Source organism: Antedon mediterranea, chromosome 5, assembly GCF_964355755.1.
Source record: "Antedon mediterranea chromosome 5, ecAntMedi1.1, whole genome shotgun sequence".
NCBI lineage: Eukaryota > Metazoa > Echinodermata > Crinoidea > Comatulida > Antedonidae > Antedon > Antedon mediterranea.
In genome coordinates, this window is record NC_092674.1 from 7,962,762 (window position 1) to 7,981,511 (window position 18,750).

An 18,750-nucleotide genomic window follows, 5' to 3' on the forward strand; every position below is an offset into this window, starting at 1 on the left:
AAAGTAGTTAAAGTCCCTTGAATACAAAGTACAAATTAATGAGTGGAAATTAATGATAACATTGCTGTATACGAATGAAGTAAAACACACATGAAAATCGCCATGCATTGGACAAAGCCAGAGAAACATAAACATATAATTATTATGAAGATCCATTTTTGTACTAAAAACCATCTATATGAATATAATAATTGTTTGTCTTTTTTTTATTAAATCAACCATTTTTTAAGCACACTCAAAATTGTCCCTTCTTCTTAATAAAAGTGTCCCCTCTCCTTAATAGACGTGTCCCCTGAATATGGGTTGGAATTAGTGGTAAAACATATATTGCCCTCATTTTTACGATAATACAAGTTTATTCGCAATTCTAATACAAGATGCTGAACCAGGTTTACCTGGCCGCCTACCTGAAGATCCGAATTGGAACACCAAACAGAGAGCTATAATCAGGCAGAACAAGTTTGGGAAAAATGCTACAGTCATCTCCACTATCGTCACTTACTAGTCCGACACTTATCTCAGACAAATGCCGTTTGATATAAAGCAATACAATTACAGATGAAGCAATAAAGTAAACAATATATTACACGTTATCAATTCGTCTGCAATATCAAGTATTTCCTTGTGTGTATAATGTGTCATTTATTTACATATGATTCAATGTAAAAGGGACTTTTATTCTGATTATTGCATCCTTTTTCACATGCTCAATTGATAATAAGAGAAATTTGAGATTAATTATTATCTAATACAAACCAGAGATGACAAAAGTAGGCCTACACTTTATATTGACACTCAATTTCTATTTTTACTCTAACGCCTTAAATTTAGCATTAATGGCATTATTCTTCATTTATTTATAAATACCATGTAAAGCTGAATGATATTTTTAATCTAATCTTATTTATTATGATACGCCTTCCTCTTCAGATATTCCAATCTGTGTTGGTCTAGCCTATTTGGTTTGTATTCAAACTCAATCAATCAATCAATGTTGATACAATAAAATGTTCCAGTACAGGGGTTGCGTATGTCAAATGTATGCAAAAGCAACAGCAGATTTATATAAGTTATATTTTTCAAACAAACTATGATAAATTTACTAATTATTATTTAATTTCTCTTTCTTATGTTTATTTAATTCTTTAATTTCGCACAAACATTAACTTTTGTTTATATTAGGCCTAATAGGAGCTGACTTTTTTTGTTTCTGCTGTAAGACGGCAACTTAGTTAATAAGAATTTTGTTTATTTCAATTTACAATTCTCTCTGTTTTTGAGGTCTTCAGATTATTATTCTTTACCACAAAACTTCTGGTTCTCACTTCCACCCCTTGGTGGTTCTACACGGTTTGTGTTTAATATTCGACCAGAAAGTCAAGAATATTTGTGACGTGTAGGCCTAGGCTTGGACTTTGAGATAGTTTATTAAAGATGTAAATAAAACAATAAGAGTAAGACCTAACTAATTCACACACAATAAATGGACGAAAACCCCGACTTTCAATTCAATTTATTTTATTTATTTATTTATTTATTTATTTATTTATTTATTTAGTTCTAATATTATATTACTATCAATGTTCCTACATCAAATTTAAGAAGTGATTATAATAATTAGATCAAATAATACATCTTCACATTCAGTATGGATTTGCAAGGTGAGATCTATTGGATATTACTATATACATGTTTTTTTTAGTTGTTGTCAAATTATGAGTTTGATACTGGATTACTGGATATGGGCATTGCAGTCTGTGTTCAATCTTTGTATTTGTGTACATAAACTTTATTTATATTTTCAGTTGTCCATATAATAGTGTAAATATCTGTCAAAAAGTTATTAAAGCACAATTACTTACCTCAGTCATAATCTTTACTGAAGTCTGGAATTGTTTTTATTGATTATTCAATATTATTTTAATCACATCAGTCAGTAATGGAAGTCTTTTCGATTTTAATAATCATTAATTCTAAATCTTATTTATTTTGTTTCCGCTTGAATCGTATTTGTGTACTCATTGTGTGTTCTACATAAGTGAGTATTTGTCTATTGTGTTTTCTTGTACACCCACTTGATAACTTTCGTTGCTAATAAATAATAGGAGCTTTCTGCTTGACTACACATATGTCGAGTTAAAAAATCACTATGAGCATTTGCAGTTTAGTGGAACGTGTACACAAAAGTTCTCTATGACAAAGAAATGTTATCTGCTTAGGGTAATTATTTAAAGAAATTGTCGATTATAATTAAATACACTTTCCTAACCACTACAAATTACAGTCTTCGTTGTTTTTAGACTATGCCTAGTTATAATTATTGACTTCATTTATTTTTCTTCCGATACTCTGTTGCCATCATCACACCTTCTCAGATAACACAATGCAGCGTCATAGCAAAAGTTGTATTGGATCTAAATTAGTAAAATAATAATAAAAATACTGTTAAATACAAAGTAATACGTTCACGTAATGTGCTTATTAGATTAGTTAATCACTCTTCCCTGGTTAGTCCTACGATTGTTACGTATATAATTTTCTTATAAACTAAATTTCCTCACTATTAAAACTAAATAAAAAAAAAACTTGTCTTCTCACCTCAGAGTCCACCATAGTGGGGCATGCTGACCGCAGTGCTTTAAGTGTTTGGAATACATCTACTACCTTTTCATCTCGCATTTTCTCGATCATAGAATAAACTAGACAGAACAAGCCTGATCTGGAAACACCGTCTCTAGAGATTGATATAGATTGTGTTTTTATAGTTTCCATAAAACTTAATTTAAAACTGACCAGCTTACAGGCCCGTCGTGTTTCCACAGCTACAAATTAACTGATAATTAGCCGATAACCGGGGTTTAACTGATTCTACTCGAGAAAAATTAACCGATAATTATCTCATTCAAATCGGATAACTATCGGGAAAATGCGATAAAGTTTTACCTTTGACCTGAAGAAAAATGGTTGTGTTGTGAGTGTGTACCTGGTTGTTTTATAATGAATGATCATGCGCACTTTATTTTTTAATTGATTACCTGATTGGTTCACAAATTTTTTTTTTGGATGCGAAAACACATGTCATGTGTCTACGTTGAAAATACAAAATGTTAACATAATTATAAAATTTCAATATTTTTAGTATTACATAATACGATGACAAACTGCTGTAGAAAGAATACGTTACATTTTCCGTTACTAATAGGCCTATATTAATATTCTAATAACAAAATAGAGAATATTTCAATTTATACCCACGTGCAATGAACAGTGATCGGTGTATTGATAGAAGACGTAGCACGTCCTTCCATTATCGTCCTAATGAATTTAACAAATGCATCAATTTCAGGAACAGGTTTATTTTCTGGCCATTGGTTAACTTCATACAGAATAATTTGCTGTACATTGTTATCCTATAAACACAAAACAGAGAGTTATTAGTTTAAATTGTACTTACAAACATCTATTTTATTGTTCTTTGTTCAGATTTCTGTTTTCGCGATGACAATTTCATTTAAACGTGTCATCATGTCTTAGGAATTATGTAAACAATTGTTCTATTGCAGATACTCCAGTAACTACATCGCTTACTACAATAAGGATAATCTTAGTTGGTTTCAGTGCAGAGGTGTAGGTATCTATTATATTGTAATCTTCAAAAGAATATTGATTATATTTGTTATAAAACTTTAAAAATATAGATACTGCTGTAACTCATGCATTACAATTATTTTGAGATGGTACTTCAGTAAAATACAACAAGAAAAAAATTTAGTAGGTCTAACCTTTTTTAGATTTAATTTTCTCTCAGTCATAAATTCGTTCTGAAAGTTTGACTTAGCAGTCACGGTTAATTCACCAAATGGTTGTTTTTGGTTGATCTTTTTCGGGAGGTACATGGCACTCGTTAGGTCTTCCATCTCATGTAGTTGTACAATGACGTCAGATTTACAATCAAACACCAAACGCCAAAAATCGATCGTGGTATCCGATAATGGTGTCCGAGTAACAACAAAAGCACGGCGACCCTTGTGACGCTAGGATATAAATAAAAGATAACACCGGAAAATATTTGTGTTAAAATAAGTATTTAAAAAAGAGTATTTCTTCTATAATTGTCTTGCAGGTGAATATTACTATCTTTACAAATTGCTTTTGAGATCTTTTTTCATTTTATTACGTTCTCATATTAATTGAGAAACAACATGTTTTTAGGTTCAGTTTGATTTCACATAGCGCTAGCTTATGCCCCTCGCTTTCCTTTGAATGAAACGTTCATGTCCTCATACCTCAATGAGCGCAGCATTTACGTAATCTGCACCACTGCCAACATCCAGATTTAGTTGAAAACATCCTTTAGTCACTGTGATAAATTAAATAATTTTAAGAAGCTTAATATCAGAAATTATAATGTTTTTTACTCAAATATGAATGAAAGAAATAAATGTTTATTTGAATTTGAATTGAATTGAATTAATTGATCTACTAATAATCGGGCTTATGACAGTCGAGGTTCTAATCCACATCAAAATCGTGATCATATTTAATAATCTTTGATGAACACATGCAATTCAAAATTGCTATAAAAAACCGACTGAAAATTACTACATTACACAATTGAACCGTTCTCAATTGTGACGTTATGTTCTTGCTGTTTAATAATAACCACATTATATTTAAAAACTTTCTTTATCAATAATAGTCAACGTATAGTAATAATTGGTCAGTTGTTTGCCCTACTTTTACGTCATTTGTACATACCGAGAATTCTCGGGTACATTATCATCAACATTGTTAATTACACTGATGTATTAAGTATGTAACTTACGGAACAAAACATTATGAAATGTGTCCTGGCAACTGACATCTTGTCGTCTAGTTTGTGACGCAAGATCTTCACCAGGATGTGGAAACAAATTACGCAACGTCTGCGAATAAATGCATTGTTTAATACAAAATGTTTAGGATATCCGAATCGTATATTCGTCATCGATGTCACAACCAACATTGCTACTATTAGTCATAGCCATTTCCTTTTTTTTTTTCTTTTTATGCGTGTGCTTAAAACGCAGGCGAAAGAAATCCAATTTACTATTTTTGTATTTTCTTCTTTTTTAAAATTTTCATAACATAACGTGTTAGGCAATGTATTGCTCCCCCTTTTGTATGAAATTCATTAGGTAATTTAAGAATTGGCAGTCAGTTTTTATGTGTGTTAAAAACTCGAGAGAAAGAAACATATTATTTCATTGGGAAATATTTTTTTTTTTCTTTTCTATGTATTTTATCATTTTTTTAATAACTTTATGAATTCAATTTTTCGGTTTTTGTTTATGCTTTATTAATATAAGACTAATTAGTTAAACAAGACAGTCAGACAGTAATTCTTTGTAATATAGAGAGATTCGTTCTGGTGTTGATTCTGAGAGGATAATGGGTAATTAATTTAAAAATTAGAACAAATCATGCTTTACCTCAAATTCTTTCTTTAATTGATGCTTCGTTACATAGCCATGCAGTTCGGATAACTCAATAGGTTTATAGTCTTTATTTTCAGATTCTTCATAAACAAGGTCCGGCTCAGGCTCAGGGTCAGCGTATACGGGTTCAGTGGAAGAAGCAACAACTTTTGACTTAATATTAGTATATTCACTGTTATTTGCAAATTCCGTGACGTCATAAACATGTTCAGGTTCCGGCTCCAAATCAGAATCTGGCTGCGTGTATACGGGCTCAGCACTGTTGCAATAGGCATGTTCAGGCTCCTTTTCTGGTTTTGTGTATACATACATGGCAGAAGATTTAGTGGCAGCAGTAGACTGAATATTTTCATATCCTCTTTCTTTTTCAGACACATTTTGATATTCCGTATCTACCGTGCTTAGGCCTAAATTTTGTTGACTAGTTGAAGATTTACCAACGTTGCCTTTGGGAAACAAGTGTCTAAATCTGAAATGAACAAATCATAATGTTTAAAAGAATGTATGTGTACGTCATCACCATTTTTATATTCTCTGTAATTGTTTTTTTTTTTAATTTTGTTAATGCAGATAGTTGTAATATTTACAATTTAGTATGATATTATTTTTGTAATACTGTACTTATTATCTGAAATATGTTTGTAATAATATTTCTGTAAAAAGTATTATAATACTTACCGTTTAAATATTACCAAAATGATTGCTACTGCGGCAACTACGGAAATTAGTGAGCCAATTACAACTCCTATTACGGTACCTAGAAAATTATTTAATGCTTATTATGTTCATAAAGTAGTCATTTGAGGAGGGGGGGGGGGGGTAGCAAAACAGTACAAAGGAAAATGTAAGAAATTAAGGGAAAAATAGAAGTAATATGATTAAAGAAATATATATATTTGAAGACAAATATTACTGATTATTTGTAATGTATTTAATTATGATGTGAAGGAATAAAGTGGTGGTTTACGCCACAAAGGAGAGAAAAAAACGTAGTCATTAGGCATAAGTTATAAAAAAAAAACAATGGCTTTAATAGAAAAAAATATTTATTTTTTTATATTAAAATGTTGTTTACCTATATAATCCATTCAAAGTTCAATATTTTTCTTCGTAGGACTAAGATTTTCGATTTTTATAGTTACTGAATTCTATTCACAAAGCACAAACAGTAAGGAACTAACCTTGCTTCTTTTGATCACAATCTGTACCAAAGATAATGGTCATTACGTCAGATGTCCCTCTTACGTTTAAATAAGACGCTAAAACTGTGAATGTATATTCTATACACGAATCAATGCCTTCGTCAAAAACAACTTCAGTTTCTGTTGTAGTTCCTTGCTGAAATATTCCACCTGATAGTTCATAATGGTAGGTCACCTGATAGTCTGGAATGTCACATGTAGAAGCGTTCCACTTCATCAGTAAATGTGTTCCATTTGAAAATGAATTGCTTTGTATCGATGGCTCTATTATTTGAAAAAAGAATAAATAGGCCTATACTATATTAAAAATAATTACTGTGATTATTAGGACTATCCTATGAGTAAATCTTTAGATTTAATACAATATAGTTAATAATAGGAATAAGCATACCTGAGGGCGATGTTTGTACCGTTATGTCCTCTCCCCAATTACCAGCAATCTCTAAGTTATTAACAACTCGAGCGTTTACGACATAATCTGTACAGCTTGATAATCCTGATAGTTGAACTTCTAATTGAGAACTGCTTGTTGTGTTGACTACATTTAGTATATTTCCATCTATGTCCGAGTACTTCACTTGATATCGAAGAATATAGTTACACTGAATTCGTTCATAATCACTAGAAACAGGCTGAATTATATAAAATAATCCGTCAGAAAGAATGAGAATGAGAACTTTTTCAGACATAGGCCAATAGAAATTTAGCTTAAAGGGGGGATTTGGGTTTAAAATGAATAGTAAAAAATGTAAAATATATTTGTTTGTCTCCTGAACGGTAAAAGTTTCAATTTATATAAGCGCCCAGTGAAGCAGAACGAAGGCTGTGAAATCAGGCCAGATTAAAAGTGCAGCTACGGCAAAATCACACTGTGGTTACAAAATAGGAAATTCGTGAAATGGTCCATCTTCCGACGACTCGTTATCATTAACCATATCAATTACTTTTGTAAAATTATACTTATCTGATGTAATTTTAGTCGGTCTTCCCATTTATAAAGTCAATTTTTTATGAAAATTCATCAAAACAGTGAAAAATTAGATATGTTTGCACTTTACGTTTGCCGATTTTCACACCGACTTAGGGAAAAATCAAAATCAATGAAGCGTAACGTATACTGTACATTCCTGCTGAGGATCGAGCGAGACGACGATACACGTGCTCTCTCTGCTGCCCATGCTTGGCATCGTCACGTTATAAGCAGATACAACAATACCAAACTGGTCGGGTCGAGTATACCCCGTCTATAATCACAACATGAACGATGTACAGTATTTGATTGAAGGTCGACTCGACCTTCCGGAATGGTATAGATAATATAGCTCGAATGAGAGAGTTGGAATATTTGTGTAGTGCAGCCTATAGTAAAATGCCTGGTAGTATCAATTCGCATAGGGTCTACTACACTAGCTAGCTCAATTTTTAACTGGGCCGGATCGGCTAGGTCTCCTTCCTACTACCTGGTCTACTTGCTTGATGCATGAGTATTCCGCTTTTTTGGAGAATAAACTAGCCTAAGCCTATTTTATTTTAGGCCTACTTAGACGATCGGGACACCATACGTGTGGACGGCGGCGATCGGACCTTGTTTTGCTTCAATATTTACAGCCGATTTTGTAGAACGTTTTAGGTTTAGATTGTTTAGGAGTTTGGTTGATAGGATGGGTTTTGTTATTTATGGGCCAATCGTCTAGTAGTAGGCTAGCTAGGCCCAGGGACCCCATTGTTTTAACGTAGCCATCGTGGCGTGGAATCCCTAGTCAGAATGGCTCTCGCCCATTAGGCTAGGCCTAGAGTAGTATTGTACGTGAAGCCGATAATACGATCTGTACTATAGTATAGAGGTATAACAATAGTATAATTTATGACTCCGTAATCTGTACTAAATTTTGTATTTCATTAAATGTCAAATAAATATATGCTACTACTGTTATTATTACACTTTAGGCCTAGCTTAGAAAATCTACAAAAAAATGTATTTCACAATGATCGGGTGGTCGTCGTTTGACAGGGGAGAGAGAGTTTTGAATCCACTGGTGACGTGATTTTGTGAATATCTCATGAATATTAATGAGCTTCCCTAAGCTGCAGAAAAACAGACTTTCCATGAATTTACCCTAAAATGTATATGAAATTTAATTTTTTTAATTTCTCGTTATTACTTCTTCATTCTGACATGTCTATATTGTTATAATATTTTTTATTTAATAAATAAACGATATTTAAAAGCAATTTTAAACCCAGAATCCCCCTTTAATCCTGTTAGCGGATAAAACAAGTTTACGAAAATTCCATTTACGTAAGTGAATGATTTGTGGAATTATCCTTGTCTACAGCAGCTCTCCGTAAAAAATGTAGGCCTATACAACACGTAAGTCAATTATAATTATATACAATTTTCAAACCTACTACTGTAGTTCAGGGGAATGGGTTTGTTTCCCTTTACTGGGATTGGAGTAAGAAACCGGCATCTATAAACGGAAAAACAGGAAACAAGATTGATATACTATTATTTACACCAAGCAAAACGTGTGAACAAAAAAAAATACTTTAAAACCTCTAAACACAATTTGACCTGGTTTTCTTCAACAGATTTCAGTTCTATCTCAGGTTCTTCCAAAGGTTCTATAACATAAAGAATGAAATTGCTGAGCAAACAAAAATCATGACGACATGCTTTATTAAATCGCTTCTGTATAAATATAGTTTAAAATGTATTCTCAAAATGCACATTATAAAAATGTAAAAGTAGTCCAATATGTTTCAATTTTATAACTGACCTTCACAGATTGTGTTAGTTGTTCCAAGTGCACTTCTTGGTCCATCTACCTCAATACCACCAACCATCCTCGAAAATTGAGAGTAAAATTGGTATTGTGTATTTGGGATGAGATTATTTATAACAAATAATACATCGTTATCTGGTTTAGCCATGGATATAAATGAATCCATTTGAGATGATTTGTACTCAAGCTTCCGTTTTGTGATTGTGCCTGTTCCATAGTCTTCACCAGGAATCCAAGTGACGTCAAAAGTTAAGGTAGTTGCTGTCTGATTTATATCACGTTGCGATTCAGTGTGGTATGGTAAAGCTATTTAATAAAACACATATTTGTGTATATTTTTAACAAAAACGGTGCTTTTTAATTTAACTTATATTAATAAAACAATATAAACATGTAAGCATGGAAGGTGATTTTTTTTTCGTTCACCTTTCTTCACCCTCTCCATTTCTCCTTTCTCCCAACTTTAAATTCAGAAAAGTATCTCAAAGCTTAGGGTCTAATTATTCCTCATAATATAAATAAATGTGTGTCGTTACCTATGCTGCAATTTGGTCCAGCCCAAGCCTCGTGACATCCATTAGTACAACTTCCATCTCGATTACACTCTTCAGAGTCTTTGCAGTGACATGGGAAGTTACACAAGACACCGAAGTATCCGGATTGACATGACACAGGCTCTTTACAAAAAAAAATATGATTATTATGTTTGTCATTAAAACTATTTAACTCCAAAACTAATACAAGCTTCTGCAATTGTCTAAATCTAAAGAACATATGCTATAGGTTCTTTGCTCAATATTATCACATTCGGTACAGCTCATTAGGAAGTATACTCTACAGTTAGAGGGAAAATGGCACTGTGGTCATGTTAACAATATAGATTATCTGATCAAATTCCTAGAAAGTAGGAAACATTTTGCCATTTTTTCCTGACTGTTCATGGTTCTCACACAAAAATAAGACTGTACAGTATTTTCAAGGTTGTTTTTCTTTCTACATGGTAAGTTAACAATATTTACAAAGGAAACATAAAAATGATAATAAAAGAAAATGGTATCGAATTGTCAAATATCATTACCTAGACACCTGTCACCGGTGTAGCCAAACAAACATGTTGACCCAGAAGTACATCCTGTATCTTGGGTACAACTGATGATATCACAGTTACATTTTTGCCTACAACCAGCTCCATGGTAACCATCCTCACAAACTTAAAAACATAAAACAAAGAACTTTTGTAGGAAAACTCATTTCACAAAGGTGACAAGCAGAGCACAAATAATGGAAAATATAGGCCTATTAATATACTTGACCAATTATAAAGTATTAATTAGGTATACATTATAAAACATACTATTCAACAAACCATTACCATAAATAACGAAAATTGTTTATTTTTAGCATAATTGTTTTTCTGATCTTTGCTGATACATTTAATGATAATATAGACCTAATTAAAATCTAACCTCTTTCACAATCACTTCCTCCAAAACCATTGATGCATGCACAACCAACTGGATCAGGTGGACATAGAAGAGATCCTTGACAATTCCCAACAGAAGAACATACAGCTTTGCATTCACGACCCCAGTTGTTATTTCCACAGCCTATTAGTAAACAATCATTTCCGTATCAGTATATTCTATTTACACATTGCTATTTTGTAATAATCAAAACATAATTAACATAAATCACATGCTATGTTTGATATGTTTTTAAACATGAATTTGTCTTTACCAGTTTGACAATAATTGCCTTGAAATCCTGCTGGACAAATACAGACACCCGTCTTATCGTCACACACTCCGCCATTATAACATACGGGACAGTCCATTTCACAATCTGGAGGATTCCATTTTGGCGAAGGACAAGCTAATATACAATATAGAAAACAATTTAAATGACTTGTAATAAATTGAGCGAGTTTCCTAAGCCTACCAGAAATGCTACGTGTTGGCCTATAAGGATAAATATAATAAAATAAAATTAATAATATTTTATCAGTAAATCATCACACACAATAAATTCTTTTTATTATGTGAAGTTATTTATCAGACCCAATCTAATATAGTGCAACAATAGTCCTGCATTTTATCAGAATTCGTTGTACACATCTGTATAGCTGAAGAGATAAGTAATGGCTACAAATATACCTAATGATAAGCAAGACAATTTGGATTTCCTTGAAAAAAGTAGGCATATAACTGTTAAAACCTACCTCTAACAATCAGCCTCATGATACCATGGTTACCATCAGGACTATCACCTGTATAACATTCATATACGCCATCATCTTTTCTTCGTATGTTTTCAATCACAACAGACGTATTACCCCTTAGATTGTGTATTTCCTCACCGTAATTATGTCTCCAACGTAAATCATTAAGATCATCACCTTTACTGAGATTGACCGTGACAAACTCTCCAATACCGACCGTTATCGTTCTGTACTCAATTACAATATTTGCTGTAAAATAATAATTGGATAATGAAAAAATCTATACTTTTATTTACGTAGAATTAGTTTAACGTAGTTCTATGAACAATCCTAAGATAATTTTACAATTAAAGATATTGTGGGGAAAGCTTGCCCATACTCACCAGAAGTGGATGTTATTACAATTGCTGAATTTGTGACTATTCCAGTTTTATTAGCTTCAAATGAGAAGACACCAACTCTTTCAGTTTGACTTTGTAAGTTAGTAACACCCAGTGAAGTGTGGGAGTCGAATACCCGGTATGTAATACTGCTACTTGTGTGAAATATTTTACCGTCTGGCATATCTATCGTTTGCTCTCTTCTAGCACCACTCTCGTCGGCAGACGTATCAGCCCAAGTCACGTTATCTTTCCCATCGATATTCTTGTATAATATTCCAATTGATAAATTTCTAATGTCTTTGTCGTCTTGAAGTGCATATCCACGAAAATAACTATTACCAGATGTCGTCAGTGGTGTGCCAGAAAAACATGTTAAAATCTAATGGATCTGAAAAGAAAATGGCAATCGGTCAATTTACTGCAATTACCATACTTATTGGTATCCTTGTCACCTGAGGCAACTAATCTACACTTGACGTTCAATGAAGGGGGCTCTCTAAGTTTTAGATAGAGAGTTAAATATGGTCAATTTCTATTAGGGAGTTAGTGATATTGTAGTATGCGAGAATGTCTCCAGTTACAGTGTAATTTCAATCTTTTATATATGCATATAGAATTAAGATAGCGAGTTGCCAAGGTAGGCCTTAAACAAAATGACTTTTTACAAACATCTTGATCATGAATGGGCTTTTGATGAAGTATTCCAAACAATTATTGAGAGTAAATGATTTATTCAATCAAGTTTCAGCTGATAAATAGAAATTTGCCCAGAGTACAAAAATATCAGGTCACATACGGCAAACATATTTAAAAAGCGTAAATACAATTTTTTTTAAAAAGATACTCAGAACTATTTTTTAGTCATGTGGTGCAACGCGACTCTACAGCTCACTATGTCGGTCGGTTGGTCGGTCGGTCGGTTGGTCGGTCGGTCGGTCGGTCGGTTGGTTGGTCGGTCGGTAAACACTAACTTGAGCACGCGGCTGCAGCCATGTATATGGGCTTGTTAAAAATACGAACATCAATTAAGAGTAGAAGAGTAAGTAACTAAAAGTATTGGTACAATAAATCCGAGAGGGATGTGTGTCGACACCCGGAAATTATTAGAAGGAACCTTAAAGGGAAGGAACATTTAAAAGTAATCATTGGATGAATACAGGTATAAAAGGCGCAATGATTTGACCATTAAGAGAAGAACGCAGGCGGACCGACAAACAACCCAGAATTTTAACCAGACATTTTAAATCTAGAATTTTAAAACAAATACGTATTCCTAAAATTCACATGTAATTAAATGGTAGATTTATTTTTAGTCGCGAGCGTGCAACACGACTCTACAGCTCACTATGTCGGTCGGTTGGTCGGTCGGTCGGTCGGTAAACACTAACTTGAGCACGCGACTGCAGCAGCCATGTATATGGCCCTGCTCACTTTAAAACCAATACTTAGTTTTAAAAATCCCATGTAAAAGGTAGATTATTTAGGTCATTCAGGCCACTAATACTTCCCTAGAATATCATGAAATATATAAATTAATTATTTTACGATAAACTCTCTTTGTTCGGAAGACTTTCGTATAATTATTTTAAACATTATAGATTAGAACCACTCATTGTAAACTATTAAAAACAGCAATTAATCATAAAGCATACCTGATACTCCTAGTTCACAAGTCAAACTGAGAGTTATGACTAGATAAAACAAAATTGGAAAGCGTTTGGTCAACATCTTAACTATGATTAGAAAATGTTGACTTGTAGCTAATACTAAAATAACTTGTGAATAATAAGGAAGTAAAGCATATTTAAAAAATCAGTTTTCCAGCAAGTATCCCGGGATGTTTGTAATATAGAACCATTGTTTGCATTGTTACAGAGTTTATATGCTTCAATTGATTTTGGCAATAATAACTAGAAAAATCAACGCCCACACCAAACTAATATATGCAGGCCAAACAAATTCTCTCGACTGTGGCTAATTATTCAATTGTACCTGATTGATGTATTTCGCTTCTTAAATCTTTTACCTCATAAAGGATCGAATCAAAATGATAATAAACCAGCAACAGATTCTAAAGTAAAATAAAATCAGTTTGTGTTTTATGAGTGAGTATGTGTGTGTATTTTGTGCTTGTAAATATTAAAATACAGATTGTAATGACTAAAAACAATCATTAATTTTAAAAGAAAACAATATTAATTATTTCGATTTTTTAAATAGTCACAAGTAACACAAGTCACAAATCAGTTTATTTCATCCATAAAGAAAAAAAAATACACAGCAAAAAATATACAAAAGGATCAGGTAGACTTCCATTAAGGCCAAAAGCCGCATGCATGGATACCATCCGAACATTTTAAATAATATATAATTCTGTAGAAAGTAAAATAGGGCCTACTAGGTTTTGCCTTTTCTAGGATTTCCCTCTGATATTGGTTTCAAATTCGTATGTAGAAAATTTCGGTCAATAAACTTCTGACGACAAGTAGGCTTAAAAAAATAACGACAATCATTCGTACTTTATTCACAACACATATCCCCACCAATCTTTCTCCGTTAAGAAAATGTTTAAGAAATTATTTAATGATTTATAAGGTATATTGCAAGGAAAAATTTAAAAACTCATCTTTTTGCTCAAGCTTATACATATAGGAGTCATAGGCCTAATTCTTTCCATTTTAAATTCGCATTTTTATTGTGCATTTAATCTGAGGTGATTCCACACTATAAGCATTTAAAAGCGCCTTGAACACCTTTAGTGGTGGTCGTGCGCTCTAGAAATCTGCATCATTATCATCGTCGTCGTCGTCGTCATCATCGCCGTCGCCGCCATCGCCATCGTCATCATCATCATTATCATTATTACTTCCCTCTATGGGGATTATTATTCAAAGTGACTTTTTATTGGGGACGTTTATTCAAATAAATACCATCCTAATAATTAATACATTATTTAATTTAAACATCTCTTGAAACTAACTTCCGCGATAGAGTGGCCCAAGAAGGAAGACGTTTTAGACGGCTTGCAACATGAGCAGACGTATCCCGGTCCTAACGGGACACAGATAGCCCACAGTTTTATTCCTGTCAGCTTATTCAATAAAACTCTTTGTCCCGAAGTTTTTCCATTGTGCTCGCCTATGTCAGAATTAACCATAATTTATATATAGATTACTTCATGATTCTATAAATCAATCATGCATAATATATATATAACGTTATATCACAGTAGCATTCAAACGTTATATGTGTATGTAAAATATATAATACAATGTTCTGCTTTCTGATTACTGTAGCTTAGCAACAATTATTTGCTGACAATATTATAAACAAGTCAATTTCAGAAAACAAAATAAGGAAAGCAAATCAAATCAAACAATTGTAATCATTTGGACATCCGCGCTATTCCACCATCTCTCCCTATATCCTAATCATTGATTCCAAACTAGTAATTTATGCCTACCTATTCATAGCATACGTACCTGATAATCCATATTGGCACGTCAAAAAAAGAGTTATAACCCGGAGGAACAACTTTGGGAAACAATTATTCAACATCTCGACTAGCATTGACACTCGTGTATTCCAGAATCCAAAAATGGCTTGTATATTTTTAACGTAAGTACACTTTATCTAAAAGTAAAATACCGTATAAGTATTGTTATACTGTGTATAACCAGTAGTCTTCACTAAATACAACTGCAGTGTTTCCTTTTGTATTCAAGAGTCACTTATTACCTCGTAAAACAATATAACGAACATAGTTCCTACTCGTTTATATAATTGTAACGTCAAAAGCATTCATCACATACAAAAAAACGAGATTTATTGTTTCCTTGTGAATTTAGATATCTATAAAAGTATGCTTAATTCTAAGATAAGCAAGCATAATGCAAATTGTCGTAATAATTAGGTTTTGATGTTAGAAAGTTCTTTCCACTCTTTGAATGTTTGCGTTTGATTATTTCATGTATATTTTATTTAAATATACCCAAATTGTTGAATTTATTTATATTCAGGATTATTTATATAAAACAAAAAACTTACCAATTCTTCTGGTGCCGTTTCCACGACAGCTATTTTGTTTACGATTGCTTTAAAGTATTGTATCTTGGTTCAACATCTTACCGAAAACATTCAAACCTTTCATTTAATCGTCAGTCAACGTTTTACTTGTTTATGTTCATTTTCTTCAAGAAAGTCATGTTTACTCCACAAACACAAACTTTTCATTTACATTATTAAGAGGTGAACTTATTTTGGGCAGATAATTTGGATCTTTAAAATGTGTTTTTGTTGCAAATCAGCAACATAGTTATTCAGAAATGTTAGTTTTAATTGCTAAAGGATTTATAATTATATCAATCATCGCTTATATCGATTTCCGAATGAATATCATGAAAAGCTGTCTATTTAACACGAAAATTCTGGCTGGAAGAGTCCCACTCTTCTCTTATGTTTAATATCCTAACAGAGACCTACGCCTCAGCTTTGACTTTTGAAGTTGATTATGTGTGTAAATATGCCACAAAAACCAAACTATTATTCACACACAATAATTATTATGGTCAGTGATGAAAATATAGTTTTTAAACAATTATCATTTATTTTAGTAATATTTAATTTATTATTAATTAATATTTATAAAGTGTAAACGTGCCTTAAATTAAATTACAAAGAAATACATTAAATATCAAATTAGATAAAATAATACACCTTCACCTAATTCGAGATATTACAACATATTTATATACTGATAAAGTTGTATCATTATGAGTTCGATATTTGTAGGATAGGCCTACAGTTTTCTACATTTGTGTGCGTGTGTGTATAATTGGATTGCAGACCGTTTTAGTATGTTCAATATAACTTGTGTGTACATAAGCTTCAATCATAATATTACTTGTAGTGGTTTTCATTTCGATCCTTCCCGTGTTTAGTTTATTTCATTTAATAAAGTAAATATCTGTCAACAAGTGTTCACAAGACACAAAAAAAGTATGATTCATATTCAATATTATCCGCCAGTGATGAAAGTTTGTTTAATTTCAATCTTCCTTAAAGTAGAATACTATTTATTTTATTTCTCCTTGAATCTTAATGTTTGTTCAATGTATTTGTCTATTGCGTATTTGTATAGTACTTGTCAACTTTCGTTGCTAATGAACAGAGTGCTTTCATTTTTACAACAATACACTCGTAGCAGACTACTGTAGCAGACTACTGTAGCAGATGTCGAGTAAAAGAGTACTTCTGCGCATGTTCATATCTTTTCTTAGTATGCGTAGGTTAGTGGAGCGTGTAAACGAAAGTTTCCTATGAAAAAGAAATGTCTCTTTTCTGCTTAGGGTTATCGAAATAAAGCTGTTAGAAATGGGTACTTTTCTAAATAATGGTTTGCTGATAGAATATGTATTTTGCAGTTGCCACTGTTGTTGAAACTCAGTTAATAAATCTATTGACTTCATTTTATTTTTATTCCGATAATCCGTTGCCATCATCACACGTTCTCAGATAACATAATGCAGCGTCATAGCAAAAGTTGTATTGGACCTAAATTAGTAAAATAATTATAAAACTACTGTTAAATACAAAGTACTACGTTCACGTAATGTGCTTGTTAGATTTGAGTTAGTCCAGGGTTCACTCTTTCTCCCCCCCCCCCCCCTGGTTACGTATATAATTTTCTTATAAAATAAATTTCCTCACTATTAAAACTAAATAAAACAATTACCTCAGAGTCCACCATAGTGGGGCATGCTGACCGCAGTGCTTTAAGCGTCTGGAATATATCCACCACCTTGTCATCTCGCATTTTCTCGATCATAGAATAAACTAGACAAAACAACCCTGATCTGGAAACACCGTCTCTAGAGATTGATATAGATTGTGTTTTTTTAGTTTTTATAAATTGAATCTAAAACTGACCAACTTACAGGCCCGCAGTGTTTCCGCAGCTCCAAATTAACTGATAATTAGCCGATAACCGGGGTTTACCGATTCTACTCTAAAAATTAACCGATAATTATCTCATTCAAATCGGATAATTATCGGGGAAATGCGATAATGTTTTAACCTTTGACCAGAAGAAAAATGTTTGTGTTGTGAGTGTGTACCTAGTTGTTTTGTAATGAATGATCATGCGCACTTTATTTTTTAATTGATTACCTGATTGGTTGACAAATTTACCGACAATTTTTTTTTTTTGGATGCGGAAACACATGTCATGTGTCTACGTTGAAAACACAAATATTAATTAACATAATTATAAAACTGCAATATTTTTAGTATTACATAATAATAATAATAATAATTTAGGTATTTGTATAGCGACAGAATAAACTAAACCGAAGTAAAAATCAAAGATGCGTTTTAAGTTCTTTTTTAAAAATAGCAATAGAAGTTGATTTAGTAAAATGACGATGGAGAGAATTCCAAAGATGACAAACTGCTGTAGAAAGAATACGCTACATTTTCCTTTACTAATATATTAATATATTCTAATAACAAGTAGTAGAGAATATTTAAATTTATACCCACGTGCAATGAACAGTGATCGATGTATTGGTAGAAGACGTAGCACGTCCTTCCATTATCGTCATAATGAATTTAACAAATGCATCAATTTCAGGAACAGGTTTACTTTCTGGCCATTGGTTAACCTCATACAGAATAATTTGCTGT

General features: G+C 32.3%; 1 protein-coding gene across 1 annotated transcript; it reads right to left on the reverse strand.

Moving 5' to 3' along the window:
* Nucleotides 1-1,563: 1,563 nt before the first annotated feature.
* Nucleotides 1,564-17,881, reverse strand: LOC140049654 (uncharacterized). Its single transcript, XM_072094604.1, has 19 exons — nucleotides 17,801-17,881; nucleotides 12,067-12,445; nucleotides 11,684-11,932; nucleotides 11,203-11,337; nucleotides 10,932-11,072; nucleotides 10,544-10,675; nucleotides 10,002-10,142; nucleotides 9,460-9,771; nucleotides 9,237-9,304; nucleotides 7,071-7,311; nucleotides 6,659-6,943; nucleotides 6,156-6,234; nucleotides 5,472-5,946; nucleotides 4,826-4,925; nucleotides 4,287-4,360; nucleotides 3,783-4,034; nucleotides 3,256-3,410; nucleotides 2,599-2,734; nucleotides 1,564-2,414 (listed from the first exon to the last, which is right to left on the reverse strand). The coding sequence occupies exons 1-19, from the start codon at nucleotides 17,879-17,881 to the stop codon at nucleotides 2,331-2,333; spliced, it is 3,519 nt and encodes a 1,172-aa protein (XP_071950705.1). The 3' UTR covers nucleotides 1,564-2,330.
* Nucleotides 17,882-18,750: the final 869 nt, after the last annotated feature.

Coding starts and splice junctions, on each gene's coding strand:
- LOC140049654 (XM_072094604.1), bottom strand. CDS start 17,881: ATGCGAGATGACAAGGTGGTGGATATATTCCAGACGCTTAAAGCACTG. Junction 9,305..9,459: donor AACTAACACAATCTGTGAAG/GTCAGTTATAAA, acceptor TTTATGTTATAG/AACCTTTGGAAGAACCTGAG. Junction 4,926..5,471: donor AATTAAAGAAAGAATTTGAG/GTAAAGCATGAT, acceptor ATTTATTCGCAG/ACGTTGCGTAATTTGTTTCC.